The 20842-nt window shown below is 42.0% G+C and overlaps 1 protein-coding gene across 6 annotated transcripts in view; it reads left to right on the forward strand.

Moving 5' to 3' along the window:
• LOC103588323 (WASH complex subunit FAM21-like) overlaps positions 1-20842 on the forward strand; it is a 66365-nt gene that overhangs the window by 18865 nt on the left and 26658 nt on the right. For 5 of the 6 annotated variants that reach the window (XM_008569996.1, XM_008569998.1, XM_008570002.1 and 2 more), the window contains exons 6-18: positions 962-1009; positions 2921-3031; positions 3672-3759; positions 4381-4446; positions 5232-5350; positions 5872-5929; positions 8005-8064; positions 8491-8664; positions 10814-10938; positions 12644-12730; positions 15808-15909; positions 17288-17419; positions 20001-20170. In XM_008569996.1, coding sequence (XP_008568218.1) covers positions 962-1009; positions 2921-3031; positions 3672-3759; positions 4381-4446; positions 5232-5350; positions 5872-5929; positions 8005-8064; positions 8491-8664; positions 10814-10938; positions 12644-12730; positions 15808-15909; positions 17288-17419; positions 20001-20170 — 1340 coding nt within the window. The remainder of the gene's footprint in view (positions 1-961; positions 1010-2920; positions 3032-3671; positions 3760-4380; positions 4447-5231; positions 5351-5871; positions 5930-8004; positions 8065-8490; positions 8665-10813; positions 10939-12643; positions 12731-15807; positions 15910-17287; positions 17420-20000; positions 20171-20842) is intronic. The other variant, XM_008569997.1, reaches the window with a different exon arrangement.

Below are 20842 nucleotides of genomic sequence, written 5' to 3' on the forward strand. Positions count from 1 at the left end.
TCTCTGCCTGAGTTATAGTCTTTGAGTTTGTGCTAACTTTGAATAATTCTAGGGAAAAAAATAGACATTTAAAATTTTTAACTATAAATCCTTCTAGGGCAGAGGATGCTTCTTAGTGCATACACTTATGTTTTAGCTCTGCCACCTCCAGCGTTTTTATACCCACAGACCATGATCTGCCCCTGGCCTAGGGTTTCAGGGTCTGTGGGCCTCGACCACAGATGTATCTGGAGTTGTTCCCTTAGATGGAATATTTGTTGTTGCAAAGGGCAGAGGCACTATAAAGGATAGCCCTTGAGTGTAAGATTTTTAGAAGGAGTCAGTTTTGTGTGCGTGTCCCTCTTTTCTCATTCATCCCACTTTCTGCAGCTCCCCTCCCTGGCCCTCCTTCCTCCAGCCCTCCATACAAAAAACTTAGCAGTAGGAAATAAGCTCTTCTTAAGTAACCTTGCTATAACAGATGGTCATTAGCTGAATCCTTTGTTTTTAGCTATTGATGTAGCTCTTTAGCAAATTGCTGATAGCAAATACTGATGTTGCCTTCTTGGGCCTGATGAAATAGTTATCCTACCTCGATGGAATGCAGAGCCAAGTCTAAAATGTAAAGTAACACAAACTGAGTTTTGAGTTTTGATAATTTACCTAATTAAATGTGCAACTCTTTAAATCCAAAGGTTAAAGCTGAAAGTTCAGATATGAACAAATTGTTAGTAGTGTTTAAATAAACCACAAAAATTACAAGTTAACCAGAACAACTCTTTGCAGTATTGCCACCATCTACCATATCTGCACCTTGGTACTTAAGACGACTAGTAGTCAGTACAAAGAGACAGAGTATCAGAGCTTTTCTTCAATTTGACATAGAGTCAACTTGTCCCAGAGACGTAGACCTGAAACCATTTCTGTGCATCTAAGTAAATAAAGTTTGTGTTAACAACAAAACCTTTCTTTTCCCCTAAAGGAGTCAGATGAAGATTTTGCCAGTCATAGTGACAATGATCAAAACCGGGTAAGGCTCATGTGCTTAAGTGATTTTATTTTCAATTTTAATTGAAGCATAACATATACAGTATAGTAAAATTACTTTCAAATAATTTATGACAAAGTTAGGATTTTTTCATGTTTATAACTAATTTTCCTTTAAGTACGTCATGTATTTAGGTTAACTACCTTCTTTGTATATTTTTCTCCAATTTTACTTTAAAAGTTATCATCATTTTTCTTAGAAAACAAAGATGTAAAAAATAAAATTGGGAAACAGAGCCTCTAAAAGAAGGCCAAGTCACCCGAACTGAACGATTTCACACGAATCCCCTTCCCCTGTTTTACATTGATGACGGTAACGTTGATGAACGCTCACAAGATGAAAATCTTCTAATCCTACCATCATAGTACTGCCACCTTAATCTTTGTATATCTATCTAAGGGCATATTCTTTTCATAATATGCACATTTTATTTTCTGCTTTTTTATGTTACCATGTCATAGTGTTTCCTTGTCATTTAAGATAGTCTTTGTAATTTGCTTTGTAAACTATATTTTTAAACATGCTGATATATGATAATGTCATAGTCTCTAAATGTACAAGGGAAATAGTTTATTTCTGGAGTTTTATTTTTGAAATATTGCTATATTTAATATTTTCATACATAGAAATCTTTACTTCGGTTAGTTTCTTAGAAATAAGGTGGTGTAGAGTTATGTTAATGGCTCTTGATACTCCTGTCTGACGGGTGTTCTGAATTACAGATCAAGTATATTGATTTTCCTATAGTCTCATTAACATTGATTTTCCTACAATCAGCTGGGGTGATGATTTTAGCTAATTTTTTTGCTACAGTAATGTATTTATAGTGATATATTGAGATTATGTCAACTTGCATTTCAATTGCCTAACTGGGAAATATTTTTTCTCAAAAATTTACAACTATAACATGAAGGGTTTTGTACTTTTTCATTGGTATTTGTGTTATCTTGGTTGCATTCATAAATGTGGTTTGTCTCTAAAATTTTAATAATCATCTTTTCTTCAGAGGATATTTATTTCTATAGAATTTACTATAAGATTCATAAATACAGACAGTTTTTCAAATAGTATAATATAGTGATTAAAAGCCTTGGCTTACTCATTTGTTTTTATTGTTAAAGATAGACTGGTTTTGTGTGCCACAGTGAGCCTCAGAGTTGTAAGGACTAAATTAGACAATTAAGTACTTTTAGCATGGTGTCTGGCACAGTTTATTAATTTGCACACTAAAAATTTTTTTTAACTATTCAAGTTATACATATCAGTGGCTACCTTCAGAAAAGTTAGAAACTAGTGGATAAGGCTAAGTTTGAGCCCTTCAATCCTCATCTTCTCTGCATAATCTCCAGAGGTAACTGGTATTACGATCTGGGAGTGTGTCTTGTAATACTTAGTATTTTGCTCTTATATTCTTTCCTTTATGTTCTTATTAAAAAATAAATTATTGGGCCGGCCCGGTGGCGCATTCCGTTGAGTGCGGCGCTTGGGAGTGCGGCAGCGCTCCCGCCGAGGGTTCGGATCCCATATAGAGACCGGTCCGCTCACTGGTTGAGCGCGGTGCGGGCGCGACACCGAGGGTTGAGATCCCATTGCCGGTCGCGGTACGGGTGCGACACTGAGGGTTGCGATCCTGTTACTGGTCACGAAAAAAGACAAAAAGGAAAAATAAATAAATAAATAAATAATTTATTTAGATTCCAAGTAAGTCTTGTGTGCTATTTGTTCCAGCACATGTACCGCTTCAAAATCTGCTACATCATCATCATCATCATCATCATTGTTTTAAAAAGCTGTTATCTTTTGAGGGAGGATCCTAAAGGCTCAGTGACAGTGTCTCCTTTTCAGCTTGATGACTGTGTCTAATCATTCTAATTTGGTGTTCTGTACTCTTAGCACAATGTGCACATGAGTGATGAAGAAGAGGATGATGATGGCTGTGACCTTTTTGCTGACTCTGAAAAGGAGGAAGAAGACATTGAGAATGTTGAAGAACATGTTAGACCTGTAAGAAGGACTGTAGTTGCTATCACTTGGCCAGGCTTTAGAAATGGTACCTAGGACACATTCCTTTTATTGTCGTGTATTTTTGTAGCTATCTCGTTTTACACCATATCTGTCATTTTGTTTACACTTTTGAAAATAATGGTAAGTATCCCAAATTGCCTTACAAGTACCACTTTCTTCTTTAAATGTTACAATTTTCCCAGTCAGATCATTCAGAATATATTCAGTTCCAGAGTTTTAAGACCTTGTTGCTCCTCCCTCTCCACTCAAGCACCTTATGCCAGGTTTTTAAATCTAGATTTTCAAGTATTAAATTGCAGTGTTAAAAACATAAGAAATAAAGAGCATCACCCTTTGAAGGAATGCTCTATGAGTCTTGTTACTTGGGTCATCTGTAGAGGGTGCTTATGTTTAAATTCATTTAATTAAACCCTATTTTCTGTCAGTTGAGTTTCTTTGCATAATTTTATTAGGTGTCCCAAATTGCACTAGTTTGTTACAAAAGAAGTGACTTTTTTTTTGGAGGCTGGCTGGTAAGGATATCCAAACCCTTGACCTTGTATTATCAGCACCGCACTCTAATCAACTGAGCTAACCCAACAGCCCTGAAAGTGATTGTTTTGGTCTCTTTTGCCTCTAGAAAAGAAGTAGACCTACGTCGTTTGCTGATGAGCTGGTGGCTCGGATCAAAGGGGATGCCATGAGCCGAGTTGAAGAGGAGCAGACAGGTGAGCCGTAGACACAAGTTAATGGGGCGGTCAGTGAGGTGCCAGATCCTCTGCTGGTTTCATAAAGGGCAATTTCCCTTTTTAATTTCTAAGGCACAAGAGACTTAAATTGTCGTTGTTCTTTTGGTTTATAGACTCCTTTTGATAACTGAACTCTGTAGACCCCACAGGAAAAATCCACATGTACATGTCATTATAACAATTTACATACAATTCCAGGTGATTAATGGGTATCCCAGAGAACCATGGGCACCAGAATAAGAATCGCTGGCTCAATATTCACTCTTATATCTTGAATAAATAAAAATAAACTATACAGTATACGCCAGTTATTTAACAGGGTAGAAAGATATCAGAATAATTCTTTCAACAAGTTCAGTCCTGATATAGTCAAGAATGCACACAACCTTGGGGTGTAAACGGAAGCCGTCTGTTTTACAAAGAGACACTTGAGTGCTTACTATCGGAAAGGCACTGGGTTACGTGTTCTGGTAGAGCTGGGATACAAGTTGAATGGATGGCTCTTGGTTTCTGATGCATGAGGATAACGGATATGTAAAGAACCAGTATCTGTAGACTAAATGTGGACCAAGTGTTGTTAAAACTGAAATATTCTTCAAGCCTTATCCTCAGGAGAAGCAAAAACACGGAAAACCTTGAAAGAGAAGGAAAGAACTCCTTCAGATGGTGAGCCTTGTCCTTCAGTTCTGTTTCCTTAGGAGCCTTTTGGCTCGGGAATGTTGTTTACATAATTCATAAAGTGCTATTTTATTTTACTTTTTTTGGTGACCGGCCAGTATGGGGATCCGAACCCTTGACTGTGGTGTTACAACACCGTGCTCTACATAAAGTGCTACTTAGTGGGGTCTCTCTCCATTCACTTTTTCAAAGCATCCAAAAGCGTGTTTTGAGGTGCTGGGAAGAGAGATGGGTGTGGAGTAAAAATGTCCTGAAAAGATTTGAATTTTTAGATTTTAGATTGATCGTTACTGGTCTTTGTAGAATTCTCTAGAAGTATAGAAACTACAGATCTGTAGCATTTCTTTCAATAAAGAATCTCAGACCCTTTATATTAGATAGTAGTGCCCTTTCCATTTCCCTCGTCCCTGTGTCAATCCGCAGATCTCTTCGTTTAGTGTACATGTCCTTGTTCAGCATTCTTGGGGCGATGAGTCTTGAATGTGACAATTGAACCATATACTTTCTTTGAAATAAGTAAGATCAGATGAAGGGGGATTGCCTAAAGAATTCATTGTCTGTTCCAGACTTGAGATGGGAGCCCAGAGAGCCTTTTGAGGGGTTCAGTGGGGTTTTGTTTGACATTCATCAGACTGCCCCTCAATACTTCTTGTTAAATATGCTTAAATAAACTCCGTGCCAGTTTTGCGTGTGTTGTGGGGGTTAACCCTGGGAACTCAGGTTCCAAACCCATCTTTAACGCTCTCTGCAAAACATTGCTTTCTGTTTGCTAGATGATGAAGGTAACTTATTCGCACCCCCTAAGCTGACCGATGAAGACTTCTCACCGTTTGGCTCTAGAGGTGGCCTGTTCAGTGGTGGGAAGGGACTTTTTGATGATGAGGACGAGGAGGTGAGTCACTGGTCACAGCTTCTGTAGGTGTGTCATGGGCCCACAGGGAGAAAAGGACATTTTTGTCCTTTAGTGGGAGAAAAGTGGCTCTCTACTGGAAGCTGCTTCTACTTTTATTTATTTATTTTTGGACATTTTGAACCTGGAATCACAGAGTGAGAAACACTGGATACTGATGTCCTTCACCAGTAGAGAAGAGGATGTGAGATTATTCTTACCTTATCTATTGTCTCTTATATCTTTGAATTTAATTCCTGGACATCCATATTGGCCAGCCGCCAAAAAAAATCCTGAATTTTTTTCTGAATCTCTAAATTATTTAAGGGTCTGATTTTGCCATAGTCTTTACTTTCTGCAACTTATTTTCTGGCAGAACAGTAAATATGGAGCTTTAAATTTTATAGGGCTACTTTTCCTTAGAAATCCTCAAATGCAGCTACATCTTCCCCTACTATTTTGGGGGGGCTCACCAGTAAGGGGTCCCCTATCTTTTTGAATTCTTTGTACCTTTTTCCAACCAGAGTGACCTCTTCAGGGATGCCCGCCAGGATCGGCAAGCCCAAGCCTCTATTAGTGAAGGTAAGCTGGGATCTGGGCCAACCTGCTTCTTCATGAACAGAGTTCCAAAATTGTTTCTTTCCCATTAGCAGAAGGAACCCCTGAAGTTGTTCCCAAGCCTCATGTCTTTGTTAAGCAGGAAGCTGTTTTTGCCTTGGTCTGGTTAAAAGCAGTTCATCTGCACTAGTTCATGTTATAGAAAAACAGAGTGCCATCTGTAAACCCACATCACAATTTTATGCCTCTTTTTAAGGAGAGAATTCATTAAAAGCCAAATGGGAAAAGTACTTTATAGCATTGTTGAGGGTATTTTTAATTTTTTTTCCCCCAAGAAATCTTAATTTCTTTGTTGTTTGACTTTTTGACTCAACAATTTTTTTCAAACTTTTTGTTTTTTTCAGAAACGTTCTTTTTATTATGAGTCTTTTGTTTTATTCTTATTAAATGTGCTTGGTCCAAAATTGGTTTGGCATATTGAAAAGGAGACCAAGGAGGGAGGGAATAGGAGCGTGGGAGGTGGGGAGGAGGCCCAAATGGACAGAGAGAAATTGAGGATGAGAGAAGGAAGAGGAACACAGACAGCAAGAAAGACACAGAGAAAGAGAGGTGGAGACATAAGAGAAAGGGAAGGCAAGAAAACACCAAAAGAGAAAAGGAGTTAACAAGACTTAGGAGCAAATGAATTCAGGAGCCCAAGGAAGTGAGAAGAGAGGAAGCCAAGACCTTTCTCTATTCTGTCCCAGCTGGGTTGGGGGCATCAAGGCACCAGGTCTGGTAGGGGTGAGGGACACCTGGGCTCTTGGCCTGGCTTTGACTTCAGTGGTGTGTCCAGTCCCACCAGGTCTAAGGCCTGAGGCCTCAGAATCCACTTTGGTGATTCTGGCTAGAATGGGACCCAAGTGATACATCATACCCTTTTTCTCCTTGATTGTCCAAGTCTGGAGAGGTAAAAGGAGGTCAGGGCAGGGGAGAAGAAGCAGGACTCCTTGCATGCCTTCAGTCCCCCCTGGGAACTCTCCCACCCTGCCAGGTCTTCCAGCCTTCTTACTGGTGGCAGAGGCAGCTTCAGGCTGTAGCTGGGCACACGCCCAGGCTGAGCCAACTCCTCTGCCTCCCTGAGTTTCCAGCCAGCTCTTCACAGACTCTAGTGGCCCCTCTGCACAGTGGAGCTCCTGGCCTAATGAAGCCAAGGAAGGGCTTTGGAGCTGTCTCCTGCCCTCCTCACAGAGTCGTCTGGCAAGACTGTCCCCATCTTTACCTCTCCCCATTTAGACCTCACCCATGGTCATCTGGCAAAATGGATAGGCCTTCCTACCAGAAAAAGCCAGAGATGGAACCAAGGCCTGCCTTCTCCCCACGGTATTTTTAATTTAAGGAAACATTCCTAACATTCTGTACATTAGATGAAGATCAGTAATTCTCCGACCCAGTATGCACTAAAATCATCTGTGGAGTTTTAAAAAGCACAAAATTTTTTTTTAAAACCTACAGTTTTATTCCAATAGGTTTATGGTAGTTCTTGGGAGTTGGGAATTAGTTGTTTTAAGCGACTCAGTCTCCCAGGCCACACGTCCTCAGATGTGAAGCCCCCTCCCCTTGTGCTCCCCGATGTCGGCTCACTCGGCTGTCCCCACTTGCTACTCTCCACTTTTTGGTGGTGGTGACTTGCCTAGTTTCCCTGTGTGGTCTTACCATCTTCATGTTTTCACTGGTGTGTTGGAGTTTTTGCTGCTCTTTTTCACTTGTTTGTTCTTATGCTGGATTGGTGGTCGGAACTGTTTCTGGGTGCCCTGCTCACTCTGCCCTGCCCCCCTCCTGCCAGGCTCCCACCTCCCTTGCCCCGCTGCATGTTTGATCGAAGTCTGTGGCCATCGTCCACAGGAGTCACAGCTTAGGTCTTGTTCACCCAAGACAAAAGTCATGACGTCAATAGAGAAGAAGATAACTAAGGAATTTTAAATGGCTCATTTAGGCAAAATTAGTTTTAAACGGTCTCCTATTAGCTGTGGGTTATGGTGCACATATTTCAGGAAGCGGGTTTAACAAGGAAAGCTATTTATTTTGTGAAGTGGTTATCCCTTTCTTTCTCATTCTAGAGTCTTCATCCTCCAAACCTCGAAAGAAAATCCCAGCAGGAGCTGTTTCTGTATTTTTAGGTAACATAATTTAGGGTTTGTTTTTAAAAACTATATAAATACTTTTTTGTCGTCTAAAGACTAGCTTTTTAAAAATTATCATCTTCTAAAGATGGAGAGTAGGAAGTACCTGGGAACTTCAGAGGGCATTGAACTGCTTCTAGTAATAGTTCATTTACTGATTTTAGCTCATATTCGCTTAGAAATCAGTGGCCTTGGACTTGTTTGTGTTTGAGTGACCAGGTGATTCTGCGTTGTGGGACACTCTATAGCAGTTGTAGACCGTTATAGACACTCTATAACGGATGGAGGTTATTGGGTTAATGTTATCGTGTTTTGTGGATGAACCAAAAATAAAAGTTTTTGGTGGGTGGCGCTGTTTTTTCCATGAAGTCAAGAGGCCCACGGTAGCTCATAGCTGTGGCTGTCCTGTCCCTCCATCCACAGGGGACACTGATGTGTTTAGCACCACCACCACTCCATCACTGAAGGAGCCCCAGAAACTCGAGCAGCCCCCTCCAGTGAAAAGCCCATCCCTCCCTCCAGGTGGTCTCTTCGATGATGATGAGGAGGAGGAGGACGACTTTTTCACAACATCCTGCCGCAAACCTTCCAAGACAGGTACCTGTTCCAGCATCTATTTCTGGGAATTTAGCCAGAAAAAGAATGTTGACCTAAAATTAAGAAAGACATAAGCTCCCATAGTTCCATATCTCTTGCTGTACCAGAATCCCTTCTTGAGCATTTCTGTCATTGAGTTGTCTCATCTGTACTTAAATAGTTATGATGTCTTGGAGATCTCTATTTTATGAACCAATCTTTTTTTTTTTTTTTTTTAAATGATGACCGGTAAGGGGATCTTAACCCTTGACTAGGTGTTATCAGCACCATGCTCTCTGAGTGAGCCACAGGCCAGCCCATATGAACCAATCTTTTCTACTCTGAATACTAATTACTAAGATTATCTTCCTTACAGAGAGCTGAAAGCTTTTCCCCTATAATTTCTGCTCAGAATTTCTACTTCTGACCTTTGGAATTACAGAGAAAGTTTTAATCATACTTTCCAGCAGCCTGCATAAATTGTTTGAGCAGAATGTCACATGCAAACTGTTTTGTTTAGTTCCCAGCTTCTGTCTGCCTAGAAGCCCAAGTATCCTTGACCTTTCCTTGTGTCACAGGGTTTTCAGCACTTGGCCACTTTGGCTCTCATATTTAAATCAATATATTCATGAAGTCATTCCTCTAAATCATTTGTTCTTTAATGTGCAGATGAATTTCCCAGGGGCTCTTGTCAAAATGAAGATTCTGATTCAGTGCATCTAGGGTGGGGCCTAAGAGTCTACATTTCTAACAAGTTCCCTGGTGGGCAGAGCTTGCTGGTCTGTGTATCACACCTGGAGTAGCAAGATTCATTGGGTGCTTTTCCAGAAAATAAAAGGTGCACACTGTTTCCAGCAACTTGAAAAAGGGAAGGATGGCATAAGGAATAGTTGGAGCCAGGACGCGTTTAGAAGCAGGCCATCTGCACTTTTCCAGTGTTGTGTGGAGAAAGTAACGAGAGATGCAGAAGTGTGAGGGGAAGTGAGAGCCTAGTTATTTTAGAAAGAGTGCAAATGGATGCATAACACACTTAGATCTGGGCAGACCTAAACGCCAGTGAGTGAAGGTTGGAGCGCCTCCCTAGGCTCCCAAGGGCTCTTCCTTTGTGGATATCTTTGAGAACTGATTTAGAATCACAAATAAGTTGATGCTGCTTTCTTAGACAACTGCTGGTCTCTTGGGACATTCATGAGTCAGTGCCCTCATTTCAGTGACACATGCCTCATTCAGTGCAGCAGTGCTTGTAGTGAAAGTTTGGAAACCACCCAAATGTTCATCAGTAGAGTAAGTTATGGTCCTTCCATTCAGTGGAAGCTGTTAAAAAGAACAAGGTTTATGCAAGTTAACTTGGGAAGATTTCCTAGATACATTACGTGGAAAATGCAAATGGTAAGACATCGTTGAAACTGTCTTATAATTTATAGCCATATTTGTGAATAACTAAAGTTAATACATTAGTGTGTCCTTGGGGGGAATTAGATGCATGTATACCAAACTGTTCCCAAAGTTTGTCTTGTTTGGGTGGGCAGATGGTGAGTTATGGTGGATTTCAGTATTTGCTTTTATCTGTTTCTGTATAGTTTGATTTTTTAAAAGCAGGAGCCAACCCTCACTTCTCAAAATGGTTGACTTGTGGCCCTCTTAAACGATCTTTCTTTCTATAAGTCTCTTTTTACCTTTTTTTTTTTTTTTCTCCTTTTTGTCTTTTTTCGTGACCGGTAACGGGATCGTGACCAGTAACGGGATCGCAACCCTCGGTGTTGTGCCCACACCGCACTCAAGCAGTGAGCAGACCGGTCTCTATATGGGATCCGAACCCTCGGCGGGAGCGCCGCCGCGCTCCCAAGTGCCGCCCTCTACCGAGTGCGCCACCGGGCCGGCCCTCTTTTTACCTTTTAAGTCAAACTACTCTAAGCATAGGATGCTGCTGCTTGGATAAGTGTGTCAGCCAAATGGTTAAACTGTCCCATGCTTTATTTGAGCTGCTGTTGTGCTCTTTGGAAAATTCCAAGGGAAGAGTGTAGTTCCATTTACTATTTCTTTATAACTGATCAAGAAATAGCATACCTGCTCTATTTGTTTTTTTGGGAGGGAAGAAATTTTAATCTGTGAATTTTGTGGTGGGGTCTTTGATCTTAGTGTAATTTTATGCTGTGGTGTCTTTTTAAAGACAAAGTGAAATCCACTGCCACGATCTTTGACGATGAGGAAGAAGATCTGTTCAAAGAAAAAGCAGCTTCGCCGGAAGCTACTGTGAATCAGACAGATGAAAATAAAGCAAGGGCAGAAAAAACGGTGAGCAGGAGGGAAGGATGAACAGAAGAGTGTTGATCTTGGGCATAATTATTAGCTGGTCTGGAACCCAGAGGGCAGCATTGTTCTCTTTCATGTTCATATTGAAGAACTTCAAGCATAAAGTTGAAAGAAGAGTCCAATGAACACCCAAATAACTAACACTCAGATTCAGCAGTTATGTATGTGAACCTTTCTGTATATATAGTTTTTTCCTTAACTATTTGCAAGTACATTGTAGTCATCCTGACATTTTGCCCCTAAAATACTTCATTAAGCATTTCTGAAAAGACTCCCATATAACCAAAATGCCATTTTCAACAGCTGTGAGATTAACAGTATTCCTATTATAGAACCATATTCAAATTACTTGTTTGCCACAAAATGTCTTTGTAAAATCACACCCAAGGTATATAATACTGAATTAAGATTATTGCATATACAGTCCATATTCTAATTTCCTCTCTTGTCCCCAAAATGTCATTTATAGCATTTTTTAAAAATAGAAATCCAGGATCCAGGCAGTGTTTCTGCATTGCATTTGGTTGTCCTGTCTCTTTGGTTTCCTTTTAATCTAAAACAATGCCCCCAACATCTGTTTGTTTTTTATCTGCACAGCCAGGCAGTTGTCTTGTAGGTGTCACTTTGTGAGTTTGCCTGTTTGTCTTCCTAGGATTAGGTTCAAATTAAGCACTGTTGGCAAGGGTACAGGCAGGCAAGGTGTGCACGTCCTGTCGTGTCACCTCTTGAGACACATCAGGCCCACTGTCTCCTGGTGGTGATGGGGTTTGGTCACTTGGTTAAAATGGCAACCACCACACTGCTTGCTGGAAAAATGCCCCGTTCTCTTCTGTCATTATTAAGTTGATCTCTAAGGTGATAGTTTATGTGAATATCCTGTTCTCTACCAGTCTTTTGCTCTGGTTTTAACAACCATAAATGATCTTTTCCTGAACCAGTTCTTCTGTTGGGAGGTACAGAAGGATATTTTTATAATTCTGTATTTTCTCTGCATTTATCAGCCAGTATTTTACTAAACAGAAGAACTTTCTCTCCTCTTCCTTCCCTTCTATTTAGTATTGCTGTGGGATCATGGATTCTTTATTCAATGTATTACAATCCATTACCACCTTTATTTTTATTTTGATGCTCAAATTGACCTGTATTTGGCCAGTGGGCTGTGTCCCTGTTGGTCTTTAAGCTCCTCTGGCTGTTGTCCCTTCCTCTGCTCTCCTGCACAGCTTGAACCCTCCTCTTTCTAAAGCATGTCTCATCATGTCATGTCCTTGCTGTGAAACCCTGACTTTCCCCTGCTGAGCATCTCAGTCCCTGCATTCAGGCTCTTGGGGCAGCCTGTGGTCTGTGATTGCACATGTCCCCTCTGTGCACTGTGTGACATAGGCTGTCTGTCCCGCTCTCCGGTATGCCCGAGCTGCATTTACTTTCTCATGGGACTGCTGCTTTCCTCTTCCTTAACTCATGCCAGCTTTTAAATTCTTTCTCATGGTACCTCTCTGTTTGGATTTATTCTTTGTGTGAACTTTATACATGCCCAAGTCCACGGCATCTTTATTGCCCAGGTGCATGGCTTGGTGCCTCATCGTAGCAGAGACTCAGTACACTTTCTGAATGAATGATTGAATATACCCTCATTTCCAGGTATCTTATTTGTTAATCCTCAATTTTTCTTTTCTCCCCCCCAACAAAGATTACTCTACCTTCCAGCAAAAATCTCAAGCCCTTGTCAGAAACAAAGACTCGAAAAGGCTTATTTTCGGATGAGGAGGACTCTGAGGTACGGAATTCTTTTACTTTGTTCTAGGAATTAGTCTACAGATATGACACTGGAAGCGCTTTCTTTTTTTCTCTTTTTTGGTGGCTGACTGGTAAAGGGATCCAAAACCGTGACCTTGGTGTTGTAAGGCTGAGCTTTAACCAACTGAGCCAACCAGCCAGCCCCTAGAAGCAATTTCTGAATTGGGTTTTTCTCATTAGAGGTATAAGACTTTTTATTAAGTACTTCAGTTATTTCTTTGAAAATAATTTCTGGAGAACATATGGTCTTTAGAAAGCAATACGTGTACAAGACTTTTCACCTTGGGGTCTGGCCCTGTTGCATTTCCTGGGAAGAAAACACTCTCTCTTTCAGATGCTCAAAATTCAGTCTTTTTATTGGTCCATAACACAATGAGGCGCTTATACCAGAACAGTGTAAATGAGTGTGCCGCTTCCTTTACTGACAGTCTCACTAACTAAATCGTGGGCTTAATGCCATCGTGACGTGTACTCTGGCACAGTCTTTCATCTGTTGTGACCGGTCCCCAGTTATGGGCAGCCCTGGTTCCCAGGCTGCCTCGTCCTTCCAGGCTCATCAGAGCCGGCCCTCAGGGGCTTCCCTGCTTTTTCTGACTCACACTTAGGTCTTTTTAGACCAAATTTTAGGCTAGCTGTTTAGGGGATCCGGAGATCTATGTGAGAACATAATGGGAAGTAGTAAATCCCCTTCACAGAAACAAATGTGGTCATGGTAGAAGTTTATGTGTAATTTCAAGGAAACATGGGCTCCAGGTGAAGCTCTCAGGGCTGGACTTTGCACTCAGAGCCAGGATGAGAGAATGTGACTCTTTGGAAGTAGAGTGACTGCCCTTGCTATAAGTAGTACCTTTGAGGCTTACATTTATTTCATTGAGGATAGGAATAGAAGATAGCAATTAACCAGAGTCCAGTTAAGTCAAACCCCTGACCCCTGAGATACAGCGTGACGGGGCCCACACCCTGTCTTATCCTAATGCTGCCTACTCGTCACCTTCTGTACCCGCCTGGCCTCATTGGCAAGTGTATGACACTTCGGGGTCTTTGTGCTGGCTCTTGCCCCTCCATGGAACACTTTTCCCAGAATCTGGTTGGTTTCTTCCTCAGTCTTCCAGTTGTCTGTGAGGCCTCCCCTGACAACCTACAACTAATAGTCTGTCTGCCGGCACACACCACACTGCTCTCCTGTTTCTCTTTTCTGTTTTATTGTTCACCACAGCACGTGTCACCAGGTGGCAGTACGTATTTACTATTCATTGTCTAGAATAAACTCCATGAGGGCAGGGATGGTTTGTTCCCTGCTCATGTCCCTAACACCTTGTCCCTAATACAGTGCTTGGCATGTACTAAGCTATCCAATAATTGTCGATGACATGGATAAACCAAATGTGAGCAATTTCTATGACTTAGGAGGTGTTCTGGTTATTTGTTGCCATGAAACAAATCACTCCAAAATGTAGCGGATTAGAACACTGGTAGTTTTGTTGTCTCATATGGTTCCAGAGGTTGCCTGGGCTCAGCCATGTGGTTGTCACTGAGATCTCTCATGTCTGAAGGTGGCTGGGCTAAGAATCATCACACTCACACATCTAGTGCCTTTCACCCATCTGGGACTCCTGGGTGTCCATCTGTGTCTCTGTGTGGTCTCCCAGCATGGCAGCTTCAGGGAAGCTGAGCCTCTTATGTGGTGGCCCAGGCTCCAAGTGAGAATCCCAAGAGAGAGCTGGGCAGGCTGTATCGCCTTTTAAAACCCAGCCCTGGGAGTCGGAGGTTTTCCTTCTGCTGCATTTGTCTCAAAGGCCCGCCCTGGCTTGAGGGGAGGGGCCCATAGACTGTACTTCTTGATGGTGGGAGCGTAGATGAATGTGCAGACGTGATTCAAAATACCACCAAAGGCTTTGCCCCACATGCATCATCACAGGGTGAAGGTTTTCATTGAATGTTGTCGGGATTCTTCCACATGACGTGAAACAGGGCAGTCTAGGAGGTAGAGCTTTGAACCAGAAGGAATAAGTAATTTGGGGGGACATGCTTGAGGTAATAGAAATGTCTTCTTTTCCAGTACCAAGAAATGTATTTAGTTAAGGGTTCTGGACTGTGGTGTTGAAATTTGTCTTTGTTCTTTGGTTTGGCTTACTTTTGTTTTCTGAAAGCAACTAGAGCCCTTTCTTTTGCTAATGTGTGAAATGCAGGAGGGGCACCAGAAGCCTTGAGCTCCCCATGTGGCCTGTTCTACCTAAACAGATCCCCATGGAGCATGGGCGGAAACCGCTGTGCTGAGAAGAGCTCCTCTCTGTTAATGAGCTCATTAGGTCTGTGTTTGAGTAGACTTCGACTCTGTGATTTTAAAAGTTATCTGAAGAGGTGTTAGAAAATATGTTCTTGTCCTATTTAATTGTTTAGCTCTTGTATGTTGAAGTTTTTCTTCCCAAGGGGATAGTTGTCCTATTTTATGTTTCTCCTTCATGTAGTTTGATTTGAAAATCTTTGTAGTATAGACTGGCATGTTATCACATTTTGAAAATTTCTTCAGAACTAGCAGATCTTTTCCTGGTTTGCAACAACTCATAGCTATGACTCAAGTAGACTGGGACACTTTTTAAATAAAAATTTAATATCATACTCTTAGGAGAGAGGGGTTTTATTAAATAAAACAGTTGTAGACTCAGCAATTTGGGAATCTAACCTCTGTTTCCATTTTTGAATCTGTTTATTCTCTCTGATTCTTTAAACAGAAGAAGGAAATCATCCTTATTTATTTATTTTTTTTTTAGCATGGTAGGACATTGATTGGAAAACATTCTCCTGCCTTTGTCATTCAGGTGGGAGTATAGAAGCCTGTGGTCTCCAGCGAGGTCACTTGTCGTTCCTGTGGCTGTCCTCTTCCTTAAACATCAAGAGATTGTGCCACACACACCCAGGACAGACTCTGGCCTGTCCCTTTAAGTACTCTGAGCCTCCTTCAGCCATCCTGTCGTAGTTGTTAGTGTTTTATATTGACCTGATATCTTAAAAACTGATATATCGTGTTAACCAGAAGTTGTAATCTCCATCCAACAGGATTTGTTTTCTTCCCAAAATATGAGTAAGTCAAAAGGAGCACCTCTCCTGCCTCGCAGACTCTCCACATCGGCCTGCCTTTTTGATGATGAAGACGAAGAGGTAAACATTGTTATTGCAACACTAGATGAGCAGCTTTTAGATTAGTAGAAAACTGTTGTTGATGTAGCTTTATAGCCAGAGGCTCAGACGTAGAAAGAGGTGGTAGGGAAGTAGTCAGACCACCTGAGGCTTATATACAAAACTATTTCTGTTTTTATTTCAGTGACTCCTTTCTTAAGTTTTCCTAGGTGTACAGTGGGGAGGACATTTGACTCTTGACCCAGTTCTTATGGAAGGTGGCCATGTCCTGACCTTGGCTTTGTTTCCCACCCCGCATGGAGACATCAAAGTGGGGGACAGAAATAAGAGGGAAGATAAACCAAACCTTTATGCTTATGCAGTATAGTAGTGCGTGGTGGCTGAGCTCATAGGCGTTGGCACCAGACCGCTGGTTTATATCCCTTCTCCACTTCTCTTACAAACAAGAGACCTTGGGTAAATAGTATCCTTTCATAATCGCATGTGGCTTAGCAGTGAATAGGGTTGTTGTGACAGCTACAACCAACTTAAAGCCCTTGGCACAGTGCCTGGCACACAGTAATGTTGGCTCTTGTCATTAGCATCTCCATTGGGCACCCGCTCATCATTTTCCTGGCCTTTCCTGCTTAGCACACTCTCCTTGAAGGCTCCTTTCAGCACACTTACATTTCGGGACTGTTTGCCTGCTGTAGTGTATGGTTAAGAGTCTTTTTCCATCCTAACTGAGGCTCAGGCCCTCTGATGGTCTTATTCCCGTTACCTTAAAAAAGTCCCTTAATAGATTCTTTTGGAGTGCTTGACTAGTCAAGAATGGGCATCTGCCATTGAACCATTAAGAATCAGCTCTTAGTCCACCAGTGATTTTATGTAGTAAACTATTACCTTTGTATTGTCTCTTTAAAACTAACCGTCCCAGTCATGTGTCTTTCTTAGCAGTAAAAGAGTGGGGGAAGCCCCCTCGTCCTCTCCTTTGCTCTGGTTTGTATTTCGCAGGAAGAGGTGTAAGTTCTGGCTGTGGCAGAGGCTTTCATGCCCACCGCAGGCAGCAGTGTCCCCAATCCCCCAGTGAGCAGAGGGGCACCACAGGAGGACTGCAGCGGGCACAGTTCCTCCTTGGACTTGCGCGACCTTATTGTCACATTGTCCTCCCTCCTGCTCCTCCCAGCTGCTCTGCCTTCAAGTTCTGTGGTGATCTGTTTCCCTTCTGTGCTTAGAGAGTGATGTTAGAAAAGGCTGTAGAGTGGGATTTACTAGCATTTTGTGATTTTTTTGTCCAAAGGTGTTCTATTCTGTACCTGACTGGAGACAACGCCCTAACAGTGGGATATGGGAGAACCTCTTACATTTTCTGTTTTGAACATATAAAGTTGTCATACCTTTCTGCCATCTGTTTTTCTAGGATAATCTTTTTGGGGCTACAGCTGCTAAGAAGCAGACATCATCTCTACAAACTCAGAAGCAAGAGAAAGCAAAACCCTCTGAGTTCTCCAAAAAGAAAACATCTGCCTCATTGTTCAGCAGTGATGAGGAGGTGCGTTGAGGTCTCTTCTAAAGAAGAGGAGATTACTTGATGGGATTTGGGAGTACAGCTATCCTAAACATTTTCGTTTTCTACCTATCTTACATCTAGTGAAGTTCAGTCACGAAAGACAATGTTTACGATTGGCTTTTCTTGAAGATATTTAGTGTAATATTATTAAAGGTTAATCTTTTCAAAGTGGTTAGGAATAGTGTGGCCCCCAAATTGTAGTATATGGTAATCCAAATGATTTAGGCCTTGTTGGAGAGAAAAGATTTCTCCGCTTGTTGGAGAGAAAAGCATACAAGTTTATTTAAGGTAAGTTAATATTTTGTAAGATAAGGCAGAAATGAAGACACAGAGAAACTGGGAAACCTGTGTAGATCTTATGCTGAGTCTAATGAAGAAGTGGATAGTTGTGGAGAAGCGTGATTGGACAAAAGGTATGTGATCTGATGGTGATAAACTGGGGTAACTTAGCAAGGCCTGTTTGTTCTTATGTATTTAGAGATAACATTTTTCTGGGTACAGAGAGGGCACCTCTGGAATGACGGTCTTATGATCTATTCCAGACAAGAAGATCGAGAGACCTTTCTTTTTTTTTTTTTTTCTCCTTTTTGTCTTTTCTCGTGACCGGTAACGGGATCACAACCCTCGGTGTCGCGCCCGCACTGCGCTCAACCAGTGAGCGGACCAGTCTCTATATGGGATCCCAACCCTCGGTGGGAGTGGCGCTGCGCTCCCAAGCGCCGCACTCTACCGAGTGCGCCACTGGGTCGGCCCCGAGAGACCTTTCTGCTTCTGTTTTCTCAGATGCCAGGGTGCCATATTTTGGGATGGCGTGTCCTGTACCCTATCAGCCATATATTATTTTGTTAAATGACTACTGTTTTTCACTAATCTAGAACTATAGCCAGACATGGTAGGGAGTATCCCTTTTCAAATTTAACTCCTTTTTTGTAGGAGACTTAACAATATTTCTATTTGTGATCTGGATATATATTAGCAGAATCAGTAGTGAATATGGTTTAGCCACTGTTCAGATTAAGCTGTGCAGATTAAGACTTTGAATGTAATGATGTTAAAAATCCTGACCATTAAAAATACTTATATTTGGGCTGGCCCGGTGGCGCACTGCTACAGTGCGCCGCTTGGGAGCATGGCGACGCTCCCGCCGAGGGTTCGGATCCCACATACAGACCAGCCGCTCACTGGCTGAGCGAGGGGCGGGCGCAACACTGAGGGTTGCGATCCCGTTGCTGGTCCCGGTCCGGTATGGGCGCGACACTGAGGGTTGCAATCCGTTGCCGGTCATGGAAAAAGACAAAAAAAAAAAAAAAAAAAAACTTATATTTGCTCTTTATTTTAACATCGTAGGCAAGTTTTGAGGATATGAGGTGGATAGGTAAATCATAGACATGTTCATATTTTTATTGTGAAAGCAACTTAAAATGACACAACATAAATGCCTTTTCTGCTTAAATGTGTGTTTATGATAGACTATCCATATTTTTATTTTTAGCATTGTTAGTGGATGCTTGCCCTGTAGTCAAAGCCAGTCATCAGTGGAATTGTTCATATCAGAGTATTATGGAGTGCAGGGAAAATAAACATTAGTTAAAGCTGGGAGGAAAAGGACACACAGAGTTCTAGAATAGAGACTCTTGGGGCTAGCTGGTTAGCTCATCAAGGTCAACGATTCTGATCCCCTTACCAGCCAGCCGCCCCTCGCCCCCCCCCCCCCAAAAAAAAAATAGTATAGAGACTCTCAACCTTGGCTGCCGTTGGGATCGCCTGGAGAACTTTAAAGTGCACTAATAGTGGATCCCACTGCTGGCGATTCAGTATTAATTGATTTGGGGTATGGCCTCAGCACTAGAATTTTTTAAAGCTCTTTAGTGGATTCTAGTGTATAGTCACTGCTGAGCATCACTGCTCTAGAGGAGCATGTCTCAAACCTTAATGTGTGAAGAAATCACCTGAGGACCCTGTGAAAGGTAGGTTCTGATTCAGAAAGTCTGGGGTGGCCTGAGATTCTGCTGCTGGCTCGTGGACCCCGCTGTGATTTGCAAAGCTCTAGACTCCAGAGAGCAAAGCTCCACTTGAGCAAGTGCTCAGGAGTTCCTTGATTAGAAGGAGCAAGCATAGCCTGGCTATTTCCTTTCGTGCTTCCTAAAGGCTGGATTCAGACTTCCATGGTAAAAGGATCACTAGTGGCTTTCGTTGTGTCTTTTGTACATGTGTATTGCATGAGCTTTTTATTCATTTTTTTTGCAGTCTGCTTTAGGATTTTTAAATTAAAATATTATCCTCCTAGACAAGTTCCCTCATCCTAACACAGGACAGAACTACAGAGGGGAGAAATACGGTGGCAGTGGTGGAGAAGGAAGGTATAAGGTCAGTGAGGTCAGAGAACCCAGCTATCTAGGTTTGAGTTTAAAGAAAAGCCTTCAACATGAGCTTTCTTCAAGAGTGACACAGTATAATACTTAGTGTAAATATAATAGTTTAACAAATGTAAATTTTATTGTACTCCTCATGTTCCATAATCTAAATTGCCACTGGATTTTTAATACATGTTTTATGCTTTAAGGACCAGTGGAATATTACGGCTTCGCAGACCAACTCAGCATCTGACAGCAGGTCTAAAGCAGAACTCAGGAACTCTGGGACTGTACAGGGCCAGGAAGCCAAGGCTGTGAAAAAGACCAGTCTCTTTGAGGAGGATGATGAAGATGATCTGTTTGCTATTGCTAAGGACAGGTGAGTTGGTCTTTGTAGGAAATCATTTACTCATTGTCTGTGGTAACAAGATGTGCAAGCTAATCAGTTCCTCAGGTGATTAATAATCCTCCATCACCTACTTGTCATACAGACGAGAACATCTTTTGCTTTTCACATCTGAGGTCACCTTCCCCAGTACTGGAAGATGTTTGTCTTACTGGATCCTTACCTGATTTCTTCTCCATATCATTTTTTTTAAACCTTAAAGTATTATCTTTTTAATTTCTCAGGTCTTTTTTGTTTGTTTTTTCCCTGGGCTACAGTAAAGAGTATAAAGTTTGATCAGGGTTACTTAAAATTTTGTTGTTTGGATGGAAATCTACTCAGCTTTGAAATATATCCTGCTGGGAGGACGGTTCTCTGCAGAGCTATGAGTATCCCACCAGGTGCTGAGAACCCTTAGCTCATCCGGGTGATTCTCCACAGTAACACTCAATCTAAAGCTGGCAGGATTGGGGCCGGCCCGGTGGCGCACTTGGTAGAGGGCGGCGCTCCCGCTGAGGGTTCGGATCCTATATAGAGACTGGTCCGCTCACTGGCTGAGCACGGTGCGGGCGCGACACCAAGGGTTGCGATCCTGTTGCCGGTCACGGTACGGGTGCGACACCGAGGGTTGCGATCCCGTTACCGGTCATGAAAAAAGACAAAAAG

Source organism: Galeopterus variegatus, unplaced genomic scaffold, assembly GCF_000696425.1.
Source record: "Galeopterus variegatus unplaced genomic scaffold, G_variegatus-3.0.2 Scaffold551, whole genome shotgun sequence".
Classification (NCBI taxonomy): Eukaryota; Metazoa; Chordata; class Mammalia; order Dermoptera; family Cynocephalidae; genus Galeopterus; species Galeopterus variegatus.